The sequence below is a fragment of the Mastacembelus armatus genome, chromosome 3 (genome assembly GCF_900324485.2).
Source record: "Mastacembelus armatus chromosome 3, fMasArm1.2, whole genome shotgun sequence".
NCBI lineage: Eukaryota > Metazoa > Chordata > Actinopteri > Synbranchiformes > Mastacembelidae > Mastacembelus > Mastacembelus armatus.
In genome coordinates, this window is record NC_046635.1 from 2,243,787 (window position 1) to 2,265,985 (window position 22,199).

At 40.4% G+C, this 22,199-nt stretch overlaps 2 protein-coding genes across 4 annotated transcripts; one reads left to right on the forward strand and one right to left on the reverse strand.

The window, feature by feature from the left end:
- Nucleotides 1-1,326: 1,326 nt before the first annotated feature.
- On the reverse strand, nt 1,327-15,832 carry ttc17 (tetratricopeptide repeat domain 17). The gene is made up of 25 exons (XM_026320395.2): nt 15,623-15,832; nt 14,860-14,949; nt 14,467-14,636; nt 14,155-14,266; nt 13,637-13,768; nt 12,156-12,265; nt 10,719-10,866; nt 10,331-10,470; nt 9,749-9,909; nt 9,374-9,486; nt 8,424-8,576; nt 8,032-8,147; nt 7,729-7,885; nt 7,201-7,272; nt 6,778-7,002; nt 6,435-6,654; nt 4,568-4,687; nt 4,092-4,387; nt 3,822-3,975; nt 3,609-3,729; nt 3,191-3,350; nt 2,911-2,994; nt 2,217-2,336; nt 1,984-2,127; nt 1,327-1,806 (listed from the first exon to the last, which is right to left on the reverse strand). Exons 1-25 carry the CDS (start codon nt 15,791-15,793, stop codon nt 1,675-1,677), a joined length of 3,621 nt encoding a protein of 1,206 aa, XP_026176180.1. The 5' UTR covers nt 15,794-15,832; the 3' UTR covers nt 1,327-1,674.
- A 49-nt stretch (nt 15,833-15,881) lies between these two features.
- traf6 (TNF receptor-associated factor 6) lies at nt 15,882-22,032 on the forward strand. Of its 3 annotated transcripts, none has more exons than XM_026320173.2 (8): nt 15,882-16,017; nt 17,140-17,465; nt 17,742-17,892; nt 18,211-18,369; nt 18,491-18,562; nt 18,866-18,943; nt 19,033-19,365; nt 19,945-22,032. In XM_026320173.2, the coding sequence occupies exons 2-8, from the start codon at nt 17,140-17,142 to the stop codon at nt 20,545-20,547; spliced, it is 1,722 nt and encodes a 573-aa protein (XP_026175958.1). In that variant the 5' UTR covers nt 15,882-16,017; the 3' UTR covers nt 20,548-22,032. The 3 variants fall into 3 exon arrangements, with proteins under 3 accessions (XP_026175958.1, XP_026175959.1, XP_026175957.1); XM_026320174.2 differs by having other exon boundaries at nt 15,911-16,017; nt 17,111-17,465; XM_026320172.2 differs by lacking the exon at nt 15,882-16,017 and having other exon boundaries at nt 16,684-17,465.
- Nucleotides 22,033-22,199: the final 167 nt, after the last annotated feature.

The following is a 22,199-nucleotide window of genomic DNA, read 5'->3' on the forward strand; positions in this document are numbered from 1 at the left end:
GGTTATGGCTGCCAAACTTTACTTTTTCCACCATCGCTTTGTATGTTTAGGTGTTTTGTTTAATGAAGCCATGAAAGATCATGACTGTTTCTATTTTATTTCATGACCAATTTATGCAAGAATGAAGAATCTCCAATTACACCAGGATTAGCCCAAACATATAGATAGTAAGAACATTTCTCATTGACTACTGAACAGTTTCTGATGCCATTTAATCAAGAACATCAGTGTCAAATAAAGATATTGTGGCAATTTTAATGATGCTAAATCTTAATAGTCTCAATTACAAGGCTCTTTCATCATAGCCTCTCCTAACTGGGTTATTAATAGTTGGAAAAAGCTGCAATGAAAGAACCTTGTAATTAAATTTCTGAGTCAATATGCATACGTTAAGGCTATATTCACAGAAATTATCTGATTTGTGGATGTACAGATTATTCAATAACCCAAACTATTCCACGTTATTATATTTACACACCTCCTGGTTATAAACTGTGTACTCTCCAATCTATTACAGAAATAAGCTGCACTGAAAAAATATAAATTTGGGTATGTTTAATAAATATATGATAAATAAATGTTGGGTTTTTTTTTTTTTGATGACCCCCTTGAAAATGAGATTATGCATCTCAAAGGGTTTATCCTCTGATTAAATCTGAAGTAAATTGAATTTCAAAGAAACGAGCTTCAGTTTTGGATGTTTGAATCACTGATGATATATTGACACGAATTTCTGGTTGTGCAAAAAATATATTACAAATTGTTTCTGACCTCAAAAGTACTTTAAACTGGCTACAGAAAACATTGTGGACTATCATACGTGGAGTGAGGAACTGTAGGAGTTGGTAAAAAGGTTGGACAGTGCCACCATTAGGCTGGTTTTAAAATCTTTACTCCATGTTCTTAACAGTGTTCAATCAGGGATTCACATATAGAGCTTGTTAAGGGATAATAGTAAAATCTTTCAATGTTGATTTGAAAGGGTTCAAACACTATTTTTGATTTTGAAAAAGCAAAGAACTGAGGCAGAGAAATGAACTGATGAAATCCACGTTGCCTTTAATACTGTACATGTAATACAGATTCCACTTAGGTTTCTTTTAATAGATGGTCAATAGTAAATCCTTTTTTCTGCCTGATGATTTCCATAAGTTAGGAAGCAAATGCAATTTCTCTCTCTCGCATTTAAATTAGCTTTAAGGAAAACTGAAGTCTGTAGGTCCCATATAAATAGGAATGATAAAGAAAAAAGTGCAAAAACTGAGAATTCCCATCCACTTTATGAAACACAAATAGTGAGGGCAAGTATTTTTTTTCCAATTTAACCTCAAGGCTTTTAACCTAACCTCAATATGTTGCAAAATTAACTAGATCTTAGGAGCCTTATTCAGTTTTTAACCCCCTTCCATTTTTGAAAGTCAAGTAAACCTAAAAGAGGTTTTTGATAGAATACAACAGGTCCTGCATGAGACACAGAATTCATGGGACAAAATCATCTACAAATGTACTTTTCTGTTTCAAACCTAATTCAATGGGGAGTTAGAACTCAAAGAAAGATTTGACTGGATATGAATCTTCATACCTTAACTTAACCACAGGTTTCTTACGCTTTTATTTTACTTGTGGTCTTCAGATGAGTTATGTGATTATCCGGTGTGTGCATGATGGAGTGGTTCAGGGCTGACGGCGTTCCCTTTTGGTGAGCAAGTAACACTGAATGGTCCTCAGTCGATCTTTGGCAGGGGCGAACTCGGGCTGCAGCTTCAGAGTAGACTCGTACCAGTGCATGGCTTTCTCAAACTCCTCCTGTCGCCAGGAAACAACACCAACGTCACCGTAAAGACACAAAACATCCACCGCTGTTTGTTAAATGCCTTGATTTTCTATTGCGGCCCTGTTTAAGCTTGAAAACCTCAGCGGTAAAACTACAAAGACAACAAATAATGACCGAACAGTAATAGAAAATTTCATTTTAGCCGTTACCATTGCTATATAAACGTTGGCGAGGGTGAAGTGGTTGACAACGAAGTGTGGGGCAATTTCTACTGCCATACGGGCAACTGTGAGGGCGTCCTCCCATAGGCGAGCATTCTGGAAGATGTTGGCCAAGCTGATGAGGGGAACATCCTGGTTCAGGAGGAAAGAAAGAATATTTACAACAATCCTTTAAAGTGCCACGTATGTTAGGTTCTAGAAACAGCTGATGCTTCACTTGCCTTCATGTGATGGGGGGCGTAGTTAAGGGCCTGTCTGAGACAGTCAATGGCTCTCTTGCCTTGACCTTTTACTCTCCAGTACAGTGCAGCCATGCTGGATAATACCCATGATGTCTGATTCTGCAGTTTCAGGAAGTAAGGAAAGGGGAAAACATACAATTATTGTTTTCATGCAGACATGTATTTTTAAACTACTACTGCTACTACTTAGAATAAAATACCACAAAAACATAACTTTATATTATCTCTAAAAGTATTCCAGATCACAATTACAGCATTAAAGTATCATACAGCCAAGACAAGACAAATTAAACCAACTGAGTGTAAAATGTCAAGCTTTATTTTTTGTCATGTTCAGCTTTGGAGAAAGTAAATATTCTGAATAGTCGTGACGGAGCCTTAAACAGATGGTTATTAAGCAAATGTAATACAGCAGAAAGAATTTTTATGTAGTGTACAACCTACTGTGTCATGTGACTGTTGCTCTTATTGCATATAAAGATGATTATATTATTCTAATAGCAGTTACCTGCAGTAGTAAAACAAACCAATGATCTTGACTCTAATATATGAAAGCATATATAAAAATATGTTGCTGATGCACAGTCAGGTGATATTACAGGTTCTTGAGGGTTCAGTTATTTTAATACTAATGTTTCTATTACTACTCATGCCCCACCCCATCCCGACTTACCTTCTCCAGCACTTTAGCAATGCGTGTGCCCACCTGCTCAAAGGACTGTGGGGGGAACTTATCTTTACCAAGGTTCTGCAAGACCTGCAGGTTAGGACAAAAAGAGACGATTCAGAAATTCTTCATATCAGTTAGCACATTCACATAATACATGCTTTATGGAAGTAAATCTATGAAACTCATTTGGATGAGAATAATGTGTTCACTGGTTTTCACAGTAGTTTAGCCATAATGTGACGTTCTGTCTGTTCTTATTTTGATGGAGATAACATCTTTGTACCTCACGCAGCTGGCTCTCTCCAGTGTAGTGGATGGCAGCACGATTGGCCACTCCTGCCAGGTGGTCGAGGGTGTGCATACTGGCAGCTAGGTTGGCACTGCATAAAGGTTCAGCTGCTGGCTCCTGGAGTGGAGTGGCAAAGTCTATATGTTCTGTGATGCTGGAAAGGGAGACAGAAGGGAAAACATAAAATGAAATCATGAAAGATTAAAAACTGTATTTACTAAATGTTAGTTGTTCATATAGTTTTTCTTTTTTATTTCATTTTCCCGTTCCTGTTTCCTATTTCTAAAGACACAGATTTGTGGTTATTATTTCAGAGTGTACACAGCGATCTAATCATAATATGTAACTCTCTGGAGCTGCCTGGCTATAATACAAGATGAAAACATACTATGATAAGGACAGTGAGCCTTACTCAATGTTCTTGGCAGAGACGGCCAACCATGTGCTAGCTACAGTAGTGAGGTCCACCCTTCGTGTCCGCTGGCATTCCTCTGGGCCTGGCCAGCCAAGACTTGTGTAGTCCCTCCAGCAACCTGCCAATGAACACAAAAACCACAAAGACATCTCTCTCAGTTGGGTGAAGTCCAACACCTCGGTGCTTTTTCTGTGCAGTTGTATGTGGCACCTGAAGGGCCAGGTGATGGAATAGTTGGTCCACTGATCTCCAAGACAGAGTGTCCTCCAGGCAGTGACTCCCCGTTCTGGCTGTCATCAGAGGGGGCAACACTCTCTGTCCCATCCACCTTCGTCTTTCTGACTCGCTTTACCTGGAAGGTGATCTGATGAACAAGAGAGCGCTCACACATTTAGTTTGTTTACACACAACTCAGCTACATCAGTTCAACCCGTCTGACAGACTTTGCTAATTGGAAAAAGGCTGTGCTTGCAGACTCACCCACTCTGCTCCCTCATCATCCTCACAGTTTCCAAAGCAGGGCCCACCTCCAGCGCGGGCACCCATGACACGGTCATTCTTTAGCACCCGGATACCTCGCAAGTCTCCTCGTTTGCCTCCAACATCCAGTGCTCCCTCAAAAGCTCCCATTAGGTCCTCCTTCAGCTGCCACTCCTCCTCCCCTTCTACGCTCCCACCTTCAAACAGGGTGGCCATTGTAGCCTCTCCAGAGCCAGAGGAAGACACCTGCTGGTGTCCAGCTGCCTCACCTGACCCATTACTGTCTAGAATATCCTCTGAAGAGTGGGGGGGGGGGGACATGAGGAATGACAGTTTAAGAATGGTGCTGGACTACAGGAGCAGGAGAGAAAAACTATTTGGAGTCTTGTAAATATCTTTTCAGGAGGTAAATAAGCCATCTGACCTGTGGCTGTTTATTATTGCCACAGGAGGTATCCTTAAATCATTTTACTTACTCTCAAAGAGCAAGGAGTCCTCCAAGGCAGAAATGACTGGTGCATCCTGCTTCTCTTCACTGCCCTCCCATTCTTCCAGCTGCAGACCAAGGTCCTCCTCGACCATGCAGTCAGCACCCTCTGGTTCAACACAAACGAAGAGAGAATTATTACTCCAAACCTTCCCATGACAGTAGAACAGGAGCAGCAGACACTTGGTGTTGGTGTTGGTGTTGACATACACGTATTGTATTAATCTGAATGTGAATACTACCACCTACCAATAGTACATGTGTTCTCAAATACTATTATGTGGTCGGATATTTTAGTAACCTACATTTTGAATCAAATTTATATTCTGAGATTTTAATGATGATTCCCCTGTGAGCAGAACTAATGTTATGTAATGTTATTACAGACAAGTCACAAGTAATGCAGTTTTCAATATTTACTTTGAATTTAAGCAATAAATCTTTTCTCTATAAATACGGTTCCTATGACTACTCAGTCACAGCGTGATACAGTGGCCCAAACTGAATCCAGATCAAGCTCTTTGGGAACAGAAAGCGATGCATTATTTATTTTGAGAACAGCATCAGTGTTTTTTTACAGGAACAAGCAAATGAGACCTTTCAGTTTCTGTACCTCTACATTTTGCTGACACCACTCACTGTCTTAATTTACTCTGGCAGAGCACTGTTTTATATTTCTTTTTAAACTTGGAAACTCCTTGTATTATCTGGACATCAGTAAATCTCTGCAAGTCACAATATCAAAAGGAGCCAGGGGAGACCCATAAGAACGTTTCAATAAGTGCAAATGACACCACGGATCGCTAGTTCATGTCAAGCAAATATTTCTTTCATTTTCTTACACTACAACATTTACCCCAGAAGTATGTGTTTCAGGATGAACACAGATTTTCCAATGAGCAATTGCTGACTCAATGATGATGGTGGTAATGTGCTTTGGCATGGATTACAATTCCCAGCACCAACGTACAGCAAAAATGCTGTTATATTTGCAGCCCTGTACAGCTCTCTTTGTTGCACTGGTAGGTTTTGCTGTCTGATGATTGCCATTATCAGTATGTAGGACTAGCACTTTCAATAATTTTGGTTTGTCCTTTGCTGATGTAAAAGTTTGTTTAATGTGTCAGATGATGTGAGCAAACAAGCTCTTCTCAAGGCTATAACACAAGGCTGCAGCTGTTCATGACTAATCACAACTCTGAAACAATTTATTATAATATGCTGTTTTCACACAACATGACAGAAGACCCACATTATTGTCATCGGTTTGAGAGAAATGCTTCTAAAAAATAGGTCAAACGTGGGAAGAACTGCAACCACCAGAGAATTGAAAATGAGAGAAGTTCATGTTTTTTTCTGTGTATATTTCAACCTTAGTCTTAACTTAATGTGGGAGTGTGCTTTATCAGTGCTTGTTTGACCTCATGTACTCGGTGTGCTTTATGGGAGTAATATTTAGTGTTGGAGAGTAAAATATAGACCCTTCTAAATTTGGCATTGGCTATTTTCTGCAGTTTAAATTATTGAGTGATAAAATTTCTCCCCTTCAAAGCACTTTTCTCTTCACTCCCACTGAAATGAATAAAGAAGAAGGTGCAGTCTCTGTTCACACATACTACTTTCTCAAAACCATCATCGAAGCTTCAAGGGAAACACATTGTGTCCATTTTGAGTCTGTGGCTAATTTTCAATCCACTATAGTCATATGATAGAAATGGGTGTTACAGATTTATAGGGTTCAGATCTTCATATTTTCTTTACCAACAGTGTTTAGTTTTTAAAAATTAGTAAATCCTTCAGCCCACTGTATTTGATCAATATAGTGAAATAAGTCTATATGTGTTGAAGTTACTCACGTGAGCAGGGCTGTCGGTGAGAAAGGTTGTAAAGAAAGGGGTAGAACTGCAGACAACGGAGCAGAGGTAGTGTGGTGCGACACTGTTCACAGCCAGCAAAGGATGTGAAGGAAGATGAAGAGGAAAGGGCCATAACCAGAATGTGGCGGAACAAGGCCAGAGCACCTGTCACATTACCCTGGGCCAACTGCACACTCACCAGGCTGAGCAGAGTGTGGGGCTAAGGGGACAGAACAAATCAAAACAGGGGAGCATTAGCTGATGGGTAAGAGGGTAACTGACACGAAATTTCAGCTTTAACCTACTGGTAAAATCCAGCAGGCTATTAACCATGTGCCTTTACCTCTGATGCATTAAGGGCCAATGCTTGCTCCAGCAGTGTTTGTGCATGAGTGGTCAAGCTGTGGTGTAGCAGCAGGTTAGCAGCGTTGGTAAGGGGCAAATGGCGGTGGGAGGGCGGAGCTGAGCTCAACACTTGGCGTAGGCACTGCAGGGCACGGCTACCATTGCCTTTGGCCTGCCAAAATAGTGCTGCTTCATTGTAGATCTGCCAGTGGGGAATAGTGGCCTACATATACAAAAAAAAAAAAAAGTCTTACTTTGGGCTTAGCTGGGAGCATGTCAGAATGGCTAGACTCATTCATGATCAAATTCAACAATCTGAATTGTGATGGAGCGTTTTTAATCAGTTTGACAAGTTAATGAATAAATACAAAATAACATGAAATAAGCCACTCTACAAATTTAGATATTATAATTCTCTTACTTCTTTGATAGCTTGAGCTATTCTGGAGCCAATCTGCTCCAGCGTCCATCCTCCACTGCGTACCTGCAGTATCTGAAATCATACACAGTAATACTGACGGCTGGATAGTGAGTGTTTCCTGTTGTATGTGTAACTGTAGAAAGGACTAACACAGACGTATAGAATAAAGGCAGACACATTATGTAAACATGATGCACATGTTACGTATCTTAATCATTTTCCTATTCAAATCACACTACATCTTTGTTAGGACACTCACTGACACAATTTGCTAACACCTTACCCTACAAACAAAACACCACAACTAAATGGCTAACCCCAACCCTTTATCCTAAACCAAATTCCAATCCTTACCCTTGGTCTTAACCCGCAAACAGCCTTTGAATGTGTGAGTACCTGCCAAAATGTCCTCACAATGTAGAAGTGACCTCACAATGGTAGCACTGAACCAAAGTCACTATGGTCTGTATAACCATAGAAAGACATATATCCACACAGACATAGAAAAATAAATAGACAGATAGATACCTGAGAAGAAGAGGGATCTGGAAGCTCCTTTTCTTCCAGTGGCCAGTCTAGTGAGGCAGGTAGTAGGGCAGGATATGGTTGGGGGACTGGACCACAGTCTGGCAGAGCTACTGTCTGAGGAGGACTGCTCTTCCCATAGAGGACAGTTGCCACTGGGCTGAATATACACATCAGTCATATTTTACTCAAGTCTTTTTTTTATGTGTAAAATTTGCATGTATAAGTCTTAAAAATTCAAGTGTACTGCAGTTATACTGTTGCTATATACTCAAAAAATACCCCCATTCATTAAAGTGTACCGACCTGAGGCCCTGTGTTTCAGGCAGAAGATAGTAGGTTGGCAGCAGGTGAGCAGGGGGAACACTTGGGTACTCTTGGGAACAGTCAGGCCTCTGGGGCCATAACATTCTCTGTATGTCCTAAAGAAAACCATACTCAATGTCTAACAATGTTTGAATAGCCCATGTAACTTTTCCTTAGTTTTTTGGATTGATAAGCAAAACCAAATGTAAGCCAGTAGTTTTTCAACATTGTTTGAAAGGACCATTGTGTGACTCTCAGAGATTGTATATAGTTTACAACGCAACAGTGCCTCAGAGATTTAACTTTTCCTTTTGTTATCATTTTGATTGCGTACCATGCAGTGTTAAAGCTGACCTCCAAAAAAAAATTTGCATGCAGTTTGCTTATCTTGCCTGTGTATAATCCTGATGGCTGCCCCAGAGGGCAGCAGCAGGGTCTTGGTCTCCAGATACAGAGGGATGGAGCTGTGGGTTGGCTACTGTCTGGTTTGAGCTGCGTTCTGACACAAGTGCCACGCTGGTTGCCACTGACACCTCCTCTCCAAACTATGAAAAGAGATTTTCAACAATAATGTGTCAAAAAAGAAATGATTTTATTATTTTTTGATAAAGATTAACCACACAACATGCTCTCTTTATGGTGAAAACAACAGTGCAGTGTGATTTCAATTCTCTCTGCATGAAAAACTGTTTGGCTACCATGGTAACTGTGATTCTCTGAAAACTGAGAGGTGTATCTCACTATAGGAAGCACCCTCTGGTGACTGAGATGAGTTGTATGGACCAGCCTCTCAAAATCTTTTGCAGGCAGCATATGACATTGTCAAGCATACTTCTTCCATGTTTCCGCACTCATGAAGACAGGAAAACAGGATGAATCAAGTGAAAGCAGATATTGTGCATGAGTATTTTTCCACTTGTACTTTGGTGGAGTCTGCTGCATAGAGGTGAGCCTCACCAAACAAGCCTTTAGACTATGCTACATTAAAATGGAAATCTGTGATGACCTGCTTATCCTGGTCTGACTTATCCATATATTCTGATCTGGCAGTCTGGAGCAATCACAGAGAATAGTTGACTGGAAAATCCAGTGTTCAAGACAGCTCAGGATCTCAAGGAAGAATGCCATATGTGTGCTCACCAGTCATTACAAAGGGGGTGTGGGCTGGTTCATACAACTCACCTGACTTGTGCGTCCCCCTGTGAAATGTGGTAGTAGTGGAGCTTTAGTGCCTGAACGTGCTTCCCATTGTTTGATACTGAGTGAGATGTGAAAAAGAGCCCCGGCTAATAAACATGTACTATCTATAGTCATCTTTAAGGGTAATATCTCAAAGACTCACTTGGACATAGTGGACATGTTCAAACAGATCTCCCCGGTGATAGCGGACAGGCAGGTCAAAGGGGCAGTAAAGACTGTGCTGCTGCTGACCCAGTCGACACATCTGATGGTTCCCTGGAGCACATATGAGACACAATACTCAGGTCTGTGTGTGTGTTTGTGTTTGTAATCTACTGCTAGATTAAGGTAGCAACACATCTTGTGTTCTCATCTTACAAAGTAATCTGGCTAACTTATACCTTTTATAAATTTCATCTAATCGCATTCATCTTGACACATAGGATTGTTAATTTACATTGCTAGCAAACTTCAAGATGGTTTTAAGTCTTCTCAGTTCTGTCATGCCCTGGTCTGGTTACTGTGCATGCCATTTTACCTAGTTGGGCTTCCTTGGCCATCTGGGTCTCATGGATAATGTTGTGCAGGATCTGCTCTTCCTGTAGCAGCTTGTGCTTGTCCAGTGCCTCCTGCTGTCGAAGGTAGTGGTCATGCTGCTTTTGGTACTCCTTCAGCTCATTCAGTGTCCGTTGCAGGGATCTGCAGATATAAAGATAGGGTAGAAAATACAGAACAGTTGGTAGAAATACATAGCAAGGTATCTGCAAAAAAGGAGTATACAAGTATGTACACATATACTTATATTTCCTTGTAGGTCAATGTAGGTTACTGGTTGCCAGCTTACAAGCTGGTTATAACCATAAGCATTTCAAATGGTGAACAGGAAAAAAATTTGGAGAAAAAATGATTCGAGTGCCTTGTCAGATAAACTAACCCAAGGTCCAATAGTATGCGGGCATGTTAACAGTTTACTGATTATGTCTCTCAATTCCTGCAAAGAGCCATGTTTAAAAACACATTAATGTCAACAGTCAACATCATACCTCTAAGTAATATTTTGATTTTGATGTAATAAGTCAGTAGAAACAAACAATGTACCTAGATAATGTGTTTTGCCTACCTGTGCTGGGCTTCGAGACGCTGCTCCAGCTTCTGCTGACAGAGCACAGCATGTTTCCTCCTCAGGGCTTGCTCAAACCCTGGCTGAGCCTGCAGTGCCTGCTCATAACACAGCACTGAGTGATTGTATTCCCCAAGCATCTGGTCAGGCAACAATAGAAGAGGACACATTCATTCAATGGCTAGAAAGGAGGTCAAACTCTGATTTGTTTTTATGTAGAAATTACACTGGGACAAAAAATGAAACAACTAAACTCAACTAAAAATATGACAAGAATAAAAACAGGTGGAACGCATTATATATTGGTATAAAGTTTTATGTGTATGCTTTTAACTGTATGGCTACCACTATACTAACTTGTTAACCGAATGGTTTCTCTTTGACTTACAGCATAAATGTTGCCTAAGGTGTAGTGACTGGTGAAGAGATCTGAGGTAAGGTCCAGGGCAGCATGAGCGAGAATAGCAGCATCAGCTGAGAAATGGGCGCGGTGCAGGATATTGGCCATGTTGACCAAGGCTACATCCTTGTGCTGCCTACAAGTAAAACATTGCACAGCATGAGAATACAGACACCTGTGATCAGCCATGCAATAAATATTATACAGACATGGCTAATGATACTGGAACCCTTCCAATCAAAAAAAAAAAAACAAAACATATTTTCACTGAATAAGTTCAACCTGAGAAAAGCATTTGGCATTCACTATACAGTACCGGTACTTTATTTTATAAATTGATAAAATACACATGCTACCTTACATTTGTATGTAATATGCAAAATATATGTAATGTAATTTATAATTATTTTTAAGAAGTGAAAAAATATTTCACTGGCAAAAAATATTAGGACAATTCAAAGCACCTTTTAATTATCCACTTGGAGGAGGCAGGACCTGTGACTGACCGAGCTCTCTAATATTGGTCAGTATGTTTCTCTGCAGAATACGTACCTTGATAACCCACAGATTTCGTCTTGCTCTACACAGATTCACGGCACTATATACCAGACACACCAAATCACCATCATAATACAACTGAGTGGGGATGATGTTCTTTTCTTTGACAGCTTTCTTTCTCTTCCATAAACACTGCGCTTATGTGATGTCCCAGAATGATGTCATTTTGTTTCATCTGCCCAAAGGATGCTCTCCCAGTGGCATAGAGGCATTCTGGCAAACTCCAGTTAAGTTTCTTTATGACCCTATTTCATATGTGGGGTGTTCCCCATCTTCTTTACTGATCCCACTTCATTCTGAAAGCAAAGCATGGTGCAACTGCAAACTGCCGTTCCTTGATCCGGGAGGTCAGAGGCTGCAAACGCTTTGAAGTTTTTCAATCAAATGATTCTTCTGTTCAATCCGGGGTCGGTTTTCCTCTCGAAGCCACTTTCAGATGGGTTAGCTATGGTCCCATGGACCTTAAACTTCTTAATAACAATAAAGCAACTGAGCTGACAGGAACATCAAAGAGATACTTAGAGATGGCCTTGTAGCCTGCAACTTGATCTTCTTCCTTAACTCCTCAGACAACTCTCTTCCTTTCCTTTACTTTGCATGCTCAGTGTAGAGCACACAGTCATACCAAATATCACAATGGCTACTGTTTTCCCAGTTAAAGATTAAAGACCACTGAGAAAGAGTTTTAGTGGTAAAATCAGCAATCAGCTGTTATCAGTTTTTTCTTTTAGTTTATGGCAAACAACAGGTAAGCAACAAAAAAGCTTTTATTTTCAACAGAGCATTGTTTCAAAGAGGTGAGAGGCTACCAACACTTTTAGCCACACATGTACTAGTGCGGAGGTTTTCAGATTAACCTGACAGTACCTTGGTGAGAAATGCAGAGCACGCACCACACAGTCCATTGCCCTCTGAGGCTCATTCTTCATACGCCAGTAAAATGATGCCATGTTGTACAGCACCCAGGATGAGGAATTCTGGAAAATGGACAGTTATTAAGACATGCACACATACACTTACGACTAAACTGAACTGAACTGCTGTTATGCATTTATGGACTCAGTTTTTCCACCAACATAGTTCTGGTGCATTGGACAGAATGTCAGACCACATCCACATTAAGCTAGGAATATCTGTAAATGCATATTTCTTTCAGTTTTGGCTGTCCATTCAGACTGAAACAGAATTTTTCCTCCCCTGAAACTGTGCTTTTTGAAAATGGCTTCCAAACTGCATTAATCAGAAACAGCCAGCTTGTCCTTGTAGTAAAAACTGTGAAAATGGGGCTTTGCAGAAACACTGCTACATCAATGACCACAGATATTAACAGTAGCTGTCACTTCATTGTTTTCTTTATCTTTATCCTGAAGAGAAAGAAGAAACACAATAAGAAGCCATTGATATGTCGCATCTAGAAACATGGGAAACTCCACCCGCGTTGCGCCTCCTCCTTTCAAGCAAGAGCTTGGCAACTTGTGCTCTCCTGGTGTCTGCCGTTGCTAAACAACCACAAGCTGTGTGCTGCTTGACGATGAGGAAGTTGCAGGATAAATCAAAATGAATTTCCAGCACTGAAAATTTTGTTTAGCAATGAAATGTTAATGTCGGTGGCTAATTGGTTAAAATCAGCAGCAGTTAATAGTTTCCATTAACATAAAAATAATGTATCATCATGCTCACCCGCTATCACAAGTTGAGCAAATGAGCTTGACAAATCAGAAAGCTCTGGGTATCCCTGTACTAGAATTATTAACCGTCCCTCCATCCCCACTGAGCTTTGAGCTGGAGGTTGTTATGGAACGGGTGAAGCTGACTATTTGGTTTTTGCCACATGACACGTGCTGCACTTCCTTCTCTGAGTGCTTGTTGCACGTCTGTATGTAAAATAACAAATTTCAGCATGCAATATACGTGACATGAATGGCCCCTTACTTTGCTTTCTCTACTGGTTCTAATTTACTGGTTCTGGTCTGTAATTCCAAACTTTAGTTGAAATTCAATTTCTTTTACTTTTGGTGTTAGCTCAGTGAGAATTACTGCAGCCTGCTTGTTATAAACAAAATCCAGAGCAGAAACTGAAATTGTAGGAGAATTACAAATTTTGTTTTTTTAAAATGATGGACGTAAACGCATAAACAAGATGAAATTTTAGAGTTTTTAAAATTTTAATGTAGATGTAGTCCAAGTCAAGTGACTGTTTGGAGTTCACTTGCTGATTACATTTTCAGTATTTTACCATTTCCATAAAAAAGGCGTCTTCAGAATACATCATGTGCGTTTCCACAGTATTCCATACTTTTGTCTAATAGCTGCAAAGGGGCAACGTTGAAAATGTCAGCAGACCTTACCCTCAGTAAACCTTGATAGATGCGATGGCCCACCTCATCAACACTGCGGCCCAATGTATGAGACAGTGAATTAAAAATGGGATCTTCCTTAGAAAGAAGTGGAGAGGTCAAGTTCGCTCTCTCTTGAACGCCCTGAAATGGACAGATGGGACAAGTCAAGTACTTGCAATTTTATAATGTGATCTCAGACACATTACATACTGTCATACTGTTAAATATCTGTTTTGTGCAATTTTACAACTACAAAAACAATATACCAACTTCAGAAGAATGCAATTAAAATATCTGTGCAACTATATACAAATAAAAATAATGTACTGTTACAACTGAGAGGGGTATCTCAGCTTTAAAAGGAGGACTGACAAAACTGTTTTTGGTTCTGCATTTTTGAGACGTTATTTACTGATATGCAGCTGCCTCCATTCTAGGCTTATGGTCATGGTATATCCAAAAGTGCTAGTGGTGACAATTCCTTATTCTTTGGGAACAAACTATTGACGAGTTGGATCCCTACTCACCCTGAGATGCTGGAAAGCATGGATACTATAGGGTAGCTCAAACACTTTTGCACAGTCAGGCTTTTCTAGATCTGGGGGCAGTGCTGACCGGGAATCCACATAGTCTTCCGGGCTACAGGGAGGAGAGAGTAATAACTAATTTAAGACAATGTCATCAAAATCATAAAGATGCACTAGACAGATATTTGTAAAGCAATACATCTGTGCATTTGGTATGCAAGATTTAAAATGGTACTCAAACCACTTTACAAAAAGACTGAAGAGACAGGAATAATAACGTTCACATCATTTGTTTTACTGACGACAGCTTACCTGATGTCTTTGCTTTCCAAGGATATATAAGTGCCATCATATAGGTCCAGGTCTCCTAGCGGTACTTTAGCCAAGACACAATCTGCATCTTCTTTGTAGTGTCTCTGCTCTAGCCCTGTGTCTCTATCCTCATTTTCCTCAATGTGAATCTTCTGTGCCACTAGCTGCTTCTGTTCAACAATAACCAAATAAAAGTGAAGTTGTATGTGAACGAGAACATGACTGTCAATATAAAATAACAGTATTTTTGGAAGGTATTTATGTTAAAAGAAAAGAACACCCTAAATCTAAATTCAGAAAGTATACAGTTAGTGATCTTAACCAGAATGAGAAACCAATCCCACTTTGACAACACTTTCACATGTGACACTCACAATGTGAAAACCCACTCACCTCCAGCTTCTTGAGGTAGTTAACACGATTCTCTTGTCTCATGAAGATCACGACATCATGTGGATGCTTCAGGTTCAAAGGTGAATCGACCTTTAAAAAAAACAAACAAAAAGAAACTGTGCAGTTAAGGCTAACTTATTGTAATCTTATGACAATCACATTACAAGTAGGGAACAGACTCCACCAGCGGATTCAACTAAAGAAATGGTACGTTCACGTTCTCTTGGCTCTTGTTACAAACCGTGTAAGTTATTCAATTGTGATTTTAGTAAAATAGTCATTGTTATAACGTTGGTAGTTATCACAGAGACATAAACACGTTATTACAGAGGTAATCTACTCTGTCATGGCAGTTGACACCAAACATTAACGCTGTCACACTTACAGGTTTATGAGATTACATACTTATAAGTATAATAAGCTTGAAACTTTGAGATGGGACTGAAATACACTGATCAACCTGACCTTAAACATCTCAACGTTAACGATAATCAGTTTTAAGATAGCTGGTTTAAGCTAACCGACTTAGCCAAAACAAAAAGAAATGTAGTTAATGTTATTTACTCGTTATTACATTTCGTAACGACACCAAAGCTGGCAAACGGGTCATGTTGAGCTCGTATTAACTAATAAAATAAACGAGACTAAATAAGCCACGAAACAAAACGTTAAAATTAACGTTAATGCTAACGAAAATATTTTCATCATCACCAGCTAACGTAAGCGTTAGCAGGGCAATGAGTTAGCTAGTTGACTGTCATACCTGTTGTTGAATTTTTCCATCCTCTGTGACAACCCAGTGGGTGGTAGCTCCTCCGGAGTCCACTATAAGGATGCAAAAAAGAGCGAAAAGCTTCCCTTGAAATGCCGTTTTTCGTGAATCGCTGACACGACAGGGCAAAGGCTCAGGACAGATTTTCCTTATGTCCGCCATTTTTGTCTCCTTTTGCTCTGTGGCGGCGGTAACGACCTCCGGCCAGGCGGCGGCGCTACTCACGTCTGCGCAGGGCAAACAGGTTCACTTCGATGACGCTTGAAAAGAAAAAAACAGGAAATTCTCTAGAAACGAAAAGTCAGCGACGCTTTTAAGTCAGAGGTTAGGATATTATAGGAGTTATATGTATTTATCCCCAGCGCTTTAATGTATTTGACGTTTTGGTGAGTATTTTTTTTATATATGGCATTGAAGCACAATCGGGCTCCAAGGTGCAGTTCCGCATCCAGGGGCATTGCTGGTTTGTCAAGTGCCAGTACCCACAGTTTATTGTGTTCAGGGTATTAGTTATAACATGTGTGTGATAAAACCACTTCAGACGACGTCTCGGTGTTAGTTAGGGTCGTGTTCAGTCATGCTAACTGTGGGTGACAACATTTTCAGACGTAACGTCAGCTGACGTAGTTAGGCTTTAACGTTAGGGCGCCAGTGGAAAATGTTAGCTTGTAAAAGAGACCATAGATGAACCATCTACCAAGACTCCAGTCGTATAGTTTCAACTATCGGACACGTAAATATCGATGATTGAAGTAAACAAGTCGAGTCCCACTTTAGTAATAACCTACTGCACTTTTTTTAAGCTAATGTTACGTTGCCGTAGATGGGGCAGTGGCGGGCGGTAAACTACCCAAGCCGGGTGTTTTTCAAAATTACCTAACTAACCACAGGACTAACACGCTGCTCTTTGGACAGGACACACTATCCGCGTAACGCTAGGACTTTCCAACTGAGCTGTGATCAGGACCCGCTTTCAGGGCTCTTTGAGTGTGGGAACCACTCTGGGCTGTGCCGTGTGTGTGTGTGTGTGTGTGTGTGTGTGTGTGTGTGTGTGGCGGTGGTGAGGTGGTGAGGTGACACAAACCGAGCAGGCGCGGCCAATAATGTATTTCTCACATTTGTAGTAAGTTTCTGATAAAAGGCGTGAACTAAAGTCACAAGCACATGGCAGTCTGATTGGGGGACTATCCTAGTTTTATATGCAGGTTTTACATAAACTTGAACCATGGACAGAACATGTACTTCAACACAAAATCTAGCCTGTCATTTTCCATGCAGCTCACACCACTTTGTCCAGCTGTTTCCTTGGACTTAGGAGAGTTGCTATGCCATGAGGATGCTCTCTATACCAGTATGATAAATGCATCGTATCATCCCAAAACGTGGAAAACCTTTTTAGCTCGCTTAAAATGAAATCTCTTTGCTGAGCTGTAATTATCTGAGCTGATCATTTAATGCATTTTTTCCACTTTCACTTAGATTGCACATTTCTGTCCCACACTTCACAGATGGCTTGCTATGACAGCAATAAGGGGGGTTTGGAGGAGGACAGTTATGAGGGAGCTGTTGGTGGAGAACTGTCCAGCTGTGCCATGGCAATGCTGGAAAAGGAAAGAGAAGCCCTCCTCAGCCCTTCAGAGAACTCTGGCATCTTAATCAGCAGTACCTCCAATAGCCTTCATGCAGCTGCACCCCTCCAGGGCTACGATGTGGAATTTGATCCACCCCTAGAGAGCAAATATGAATGTCCTATCTGCCTCATGGCTTTGAGGAATGCCATTCAAACACCCTGTGGTCACCGTTTCTGCAAGAACTGCATTGAGAAGTCCATTCGGTATGCTGCTGTGCACATAGCAACTCTCCAGATAACACTGAACGCTAACTCAGCTTTATAATACGTTTTTTAACACCAGCCTAATGGCACATAACACAGTAATTTCAAAATAAAAGTTTTCTGTCTGTATGTCTAAATGATGCTTTTGATGATGTTCGTGTCAGTGAATGATTTTCACTCACACTAACTTCTTTGCTCAAATATGAAGCACCATGCAGGCAATGATAACATTAAAGCTTATCCTAAATTATTGCTGTTTCTCCTGTTGCACAACAGTGATACTGGACAGCGGTGTCCTGTGGACAATGAAATGCTGTCAGAAGACCAGCTTTTTCCTGATAACTTTGCCAAACGGGAGATTCTCTCACTAACTGTTCGCTGTCCTAACTCTGGATGTTCAGAGAAAATGGAACTCAGACATTTAGAGGTGAGAGTCACGGACATGTCTGATTTTGGATGTCACTCAACCAAGAACAATGCAAAGAGGAAACTTAAAAGCGTTAAATAATATTTGGATAATTATGATCACACTGATGTCTGTATTATACTGTATCATAATAAAATAAATAACATTCTGTGATCTTTACTAAGTAACTGAGATCATCATGGTTGATCTATCTGCTACTGTTAATTGGGAGGAGGTCGTCAGCCATTTCTATACACACTGAGATTCAGGTTGGCAGAGTGTATATGTTATGAATCGCTTTGTAATATGCATTGTTTTGATATGTTGTTTTCCTTCCAGAATCATGTGGCAAACTGTCAGTTTGCCACTGTGCCTTGCCCACTATGCCAACAGTCTGTGCGAAAGAGCCACCTAGAAGAGCACACAACTCTTGAGTGCCAAAGGAGGCTTTTGTCATGTCCAGACTGTGTGGCATCTTTTAAATATGAAGACAGAGAGGTATTGTTGACTTTCTTTTGTGATTGCTCCTCTGTTTTTTTTTTTTCAAGAATAGTTTGTGTAGCATTGTGTGTCATTGAGGATTAGGCTCCTTACGGTCTGTTGTGGGTTGCTCCTTCAGCTTCATGGGCAGCAGTGTCCCTTTGCCAGTGTGAAATGCCAATACTGTGAGATGGATCTTATCAGAGACCAGGTGAGTTGCACAGTGTGTGCAATAGTAAATTATAATGTTTTATGATACTGAATCAGCTTCTGTCAATAAGAACTTCTCTTTTTCTTCAACAATGGGGAACCATTCTACACCTAGTGTCAGTGTGTGTAGTTTAAACAATGATGTTGAAATAGTTTTCTGTATAAAACAGGAAATGACTTCTATAGAAGAGGGTTCCCTAATTACATTTGTCCACAATTATACATTAATTTATGAATTGTTTGACAAAATATGATTTGAATAAAAAATAGGAATGAAGCTAAGCTAATGAAGTCTTTGTTTCAGATGGAATCTCACTGTGATACAGATTGCCCCAAAGCACCTATTGCCTGTACCTTTAACATGTTTGGATGTAAGGAAAGGGTAGGTGGTTGCATTTACAGTTTTCCATGTTCCAAATCTTCTACACACTGTGACCATTTGTCACAAAGAAATTTTGCTTGCCTCCGTAGATGCAGCGCCACGACCTAGCTCAGCACATGCAGGAGTTCACACAGATGCATATGCGCTACATGGCTGAGTTCCTGCGTGGCATTAGCCTCAATGGCACCACGGCCAAATCCTTGTGGATGCATGGACTTTCTCTTTCCTCTGATGATGCAGGAGCTGCAGGAGCTGCAGCATCAGTATCGGCCTCCAGTGGGCTCAGAGGGACTGTAAGCTGCTGCGTCAACTGTGCTCCATGTCAGCCTAGTGAAGAGATGCAGATGCTCAGAGAGATGGATGGAAGATTAGTGAAGCAGGACCACCAGCTGCGTGAGCTCATCATCTTAAAAGAAACCCAGGTATGAGATTTGCCTGTGTGCCTCCAAGTACTAATATGTACAATCTCATGCTTTGTGTCAATTTGCTATCAGGACTGTTCTACCGCTGTTGTAACCTTTAGCCTCTACTAGGTAATTTATGGATGGAATTGGAATTTCAAGGAGCTAAATAGGGGAGATGTCAAATTTGGCTTGTAAGAAATTCACTATTAACAACTACTTTAAAGCAACACTATGTAAGTTTTACTCACGATTTCCCCCATCTGGTTGAGAAGCGTTGCATAGTGCTGTTTTAGCTGACGTGAGCCTGCTCAGGCTGCAGCGGCGGTAAAACTCATCCAGTTAAGAGTTGTTCTACCACTGAAATAATTTTAGAGACATTATTTTAAGGTCGAAGAACTACTTAGTGTTGCTTGAAGAGGTTCAAGTATGATGCTTCAGCCATCATGGGCACACATGAAGTCAAATACTTTTCTAAAGAGTGTCTCTTCTTTTTTCTTTTTTTACTTATCTTGTCTCTCTGTTGGAGACTTCTGAGATTTCACAATGATTGTCTTTAACCCTCAGTCCTTTGAAACTGTTGTCCTGTCTCGTTCACAGGCAGGTCAGCTTGCCGAGCTCAGGCGTAGGGTGTCAATGTTGGAGGAGACGGTGAAGGAGCTGGAGGCCCAGCAGTGCCATGGTATCTTCATCTGGCGTCTTAAAGGTTTTTCTGCCTTGCTGCGGAACCAAGAAGCGGGCCAGGCAGTGGTTGAGCACAGCCCTGGCTTTTATACAGGTCGTCCAGGCTATAGGCTGTGCCTGCGTTTACACCTGCAGACCCCCACTGCTCCACGCTGCTCCAACTACATCTCGCTCTTTGTCCACACAATGCAAGGAGCTTTTGACGGGCACCTGTCCTGGCCATTTCAAGGCACCATCCGGCTTGCTATCTTAGACCAAGGCCCAGAGGGTCAGCACTACACGGAGGTGATGGAGACTAAGCCAGACCTGCAAGCCTTTCAGAAGCCCACCATCCAACGTAACCCCAAAGGGTTTGGTTACGTTACCTTTCTCCACCTGCATCAGCTAAATCAGAGAGCATTTGTTAAAGATGACACTCTACTTATCCGCTGTGAGGTGACGCCACGTTTTGACATGGTTCACCGTGAGGGACCAACAGTTCAGCCTAGAGGACCCGAGGCATCAGTTTTGAAAGACTAAAGTCAAACTCATTTGTGTGGGATCATCATTATGTTAAGATGTCAGACTTTCCAGTATTTCAGTATTACTCATTTATTGTAACTGATGGACATAAAGAGGTGGGAAACTGTTGACAATCATTTAAAATTTGGAAAGTGTAAAGTATGCTGGTATTTATTTAATTTTAAAATCTCAATGTAATTTTTGTTTTAGTACCTATGCAGTAGTCTTTGAATTCATTTTGAACCATTTTGGTACCAATATTCATCAAGCCTCGTAAGTTCAAATACTGTAAATAGTCAGTGTTAAATCAGGTCAGCATCACTGAAACATGCAAGATTGCCTGTGGAGCTTTTTTCCCTGTGTGGAACCAGTAATGGTCCCATGAAACAATGTGTTGATGAGCAGGTTCCTATCTTATCCTCTGATGGCACACAGAGGCAGCTCAAGGCAATAATCAAAATCAAAATTGTATTCAATCCCTAAAAATTTAAGAAAAAGAAAGGTGAAAATACCCCTCGAGTAATGCCACTTGAGCTGTGTGCTAATTTTTTTTGTATTGGCTGCACATGAAATTGTGAGTCCAAAAAGAAATATTTCCATAACAAAGTATGTAAATAAATGGACTTTAAACAATGAAATGACACAAACATTGAAAATACCTGAGGAAAACAAGAATTTTCATTTACTTTTGCAATAGATAGAAACATAGAAGCAGGAACTTTTACCCGTGTATCCCTTTTATTGGGATTACTGTGATGCTTTGGGTGAGACAAAATTAAGTGACCGTCAAAACAAACCAAATAAACATGGTTGTTTATCGTTTTATAAATCCTGGGGCATCATGTATGACATTGGGTATGTGACAGTAACAAAACAAGCAACTATACTACAGCAAAAAGTGAATTGCAGGTAAACTCATTGGTGAATGTCTGGATATTTAGAACTGATGCCTGTTTCACAAATATTCAAAAGTCTGCTCTGCAAAATTAAGAGGACAAGAATGTGTTCAGCAAACTTGTTGCATCCCAAGAATGCAAGCAGTGTATTTTTGCTAAGAATCACCAACTGTAAGCTTTACTCTTTCCACAAAACTCCACAGGGTACCTTTTGTTGAGTAACATCATTGCTCAAAACTCACTTTATAAATCGACTGCACTGTGACATAACAAGTGACAGCACCCCTGCATAAATATTTTCTGTTTACCACATTTCATTACCATTGTATGTTTATCTGCTGAATATAATGTAGTTATGCAGTTGTCACAAAGTTGCTGATAGTAATTGTTGACATAATTTATTGTGCCTTTGGGACCTGTAAATCCAGCATCATGGGTCAGTGTTTACTCTAAAACATCATGCTAGCCTTTTCACATGTAGAAAATTGATATTTTTTTAGTGTTTTCATTGAATCAAAGACAATCAAGGTGATTTATTTGTATAAACAATTGCTGTAATGTTCATATCTGAGTGGGGTGGTGTTTGGTATAAATTTCAGCGTATGATTCCATACCAATGAAAAAAAAAGCCTCAAATTAAAGCTGAGCTTACCGGCACTTAATGTCTTCTACTGACTTTGACCATACATTGACATGTTATGATAGAAAAACCGATTTGTGTCATAAAACCCAAAAGCAATATTTACAAAGACACTCAAACCAGTCTGACATCTG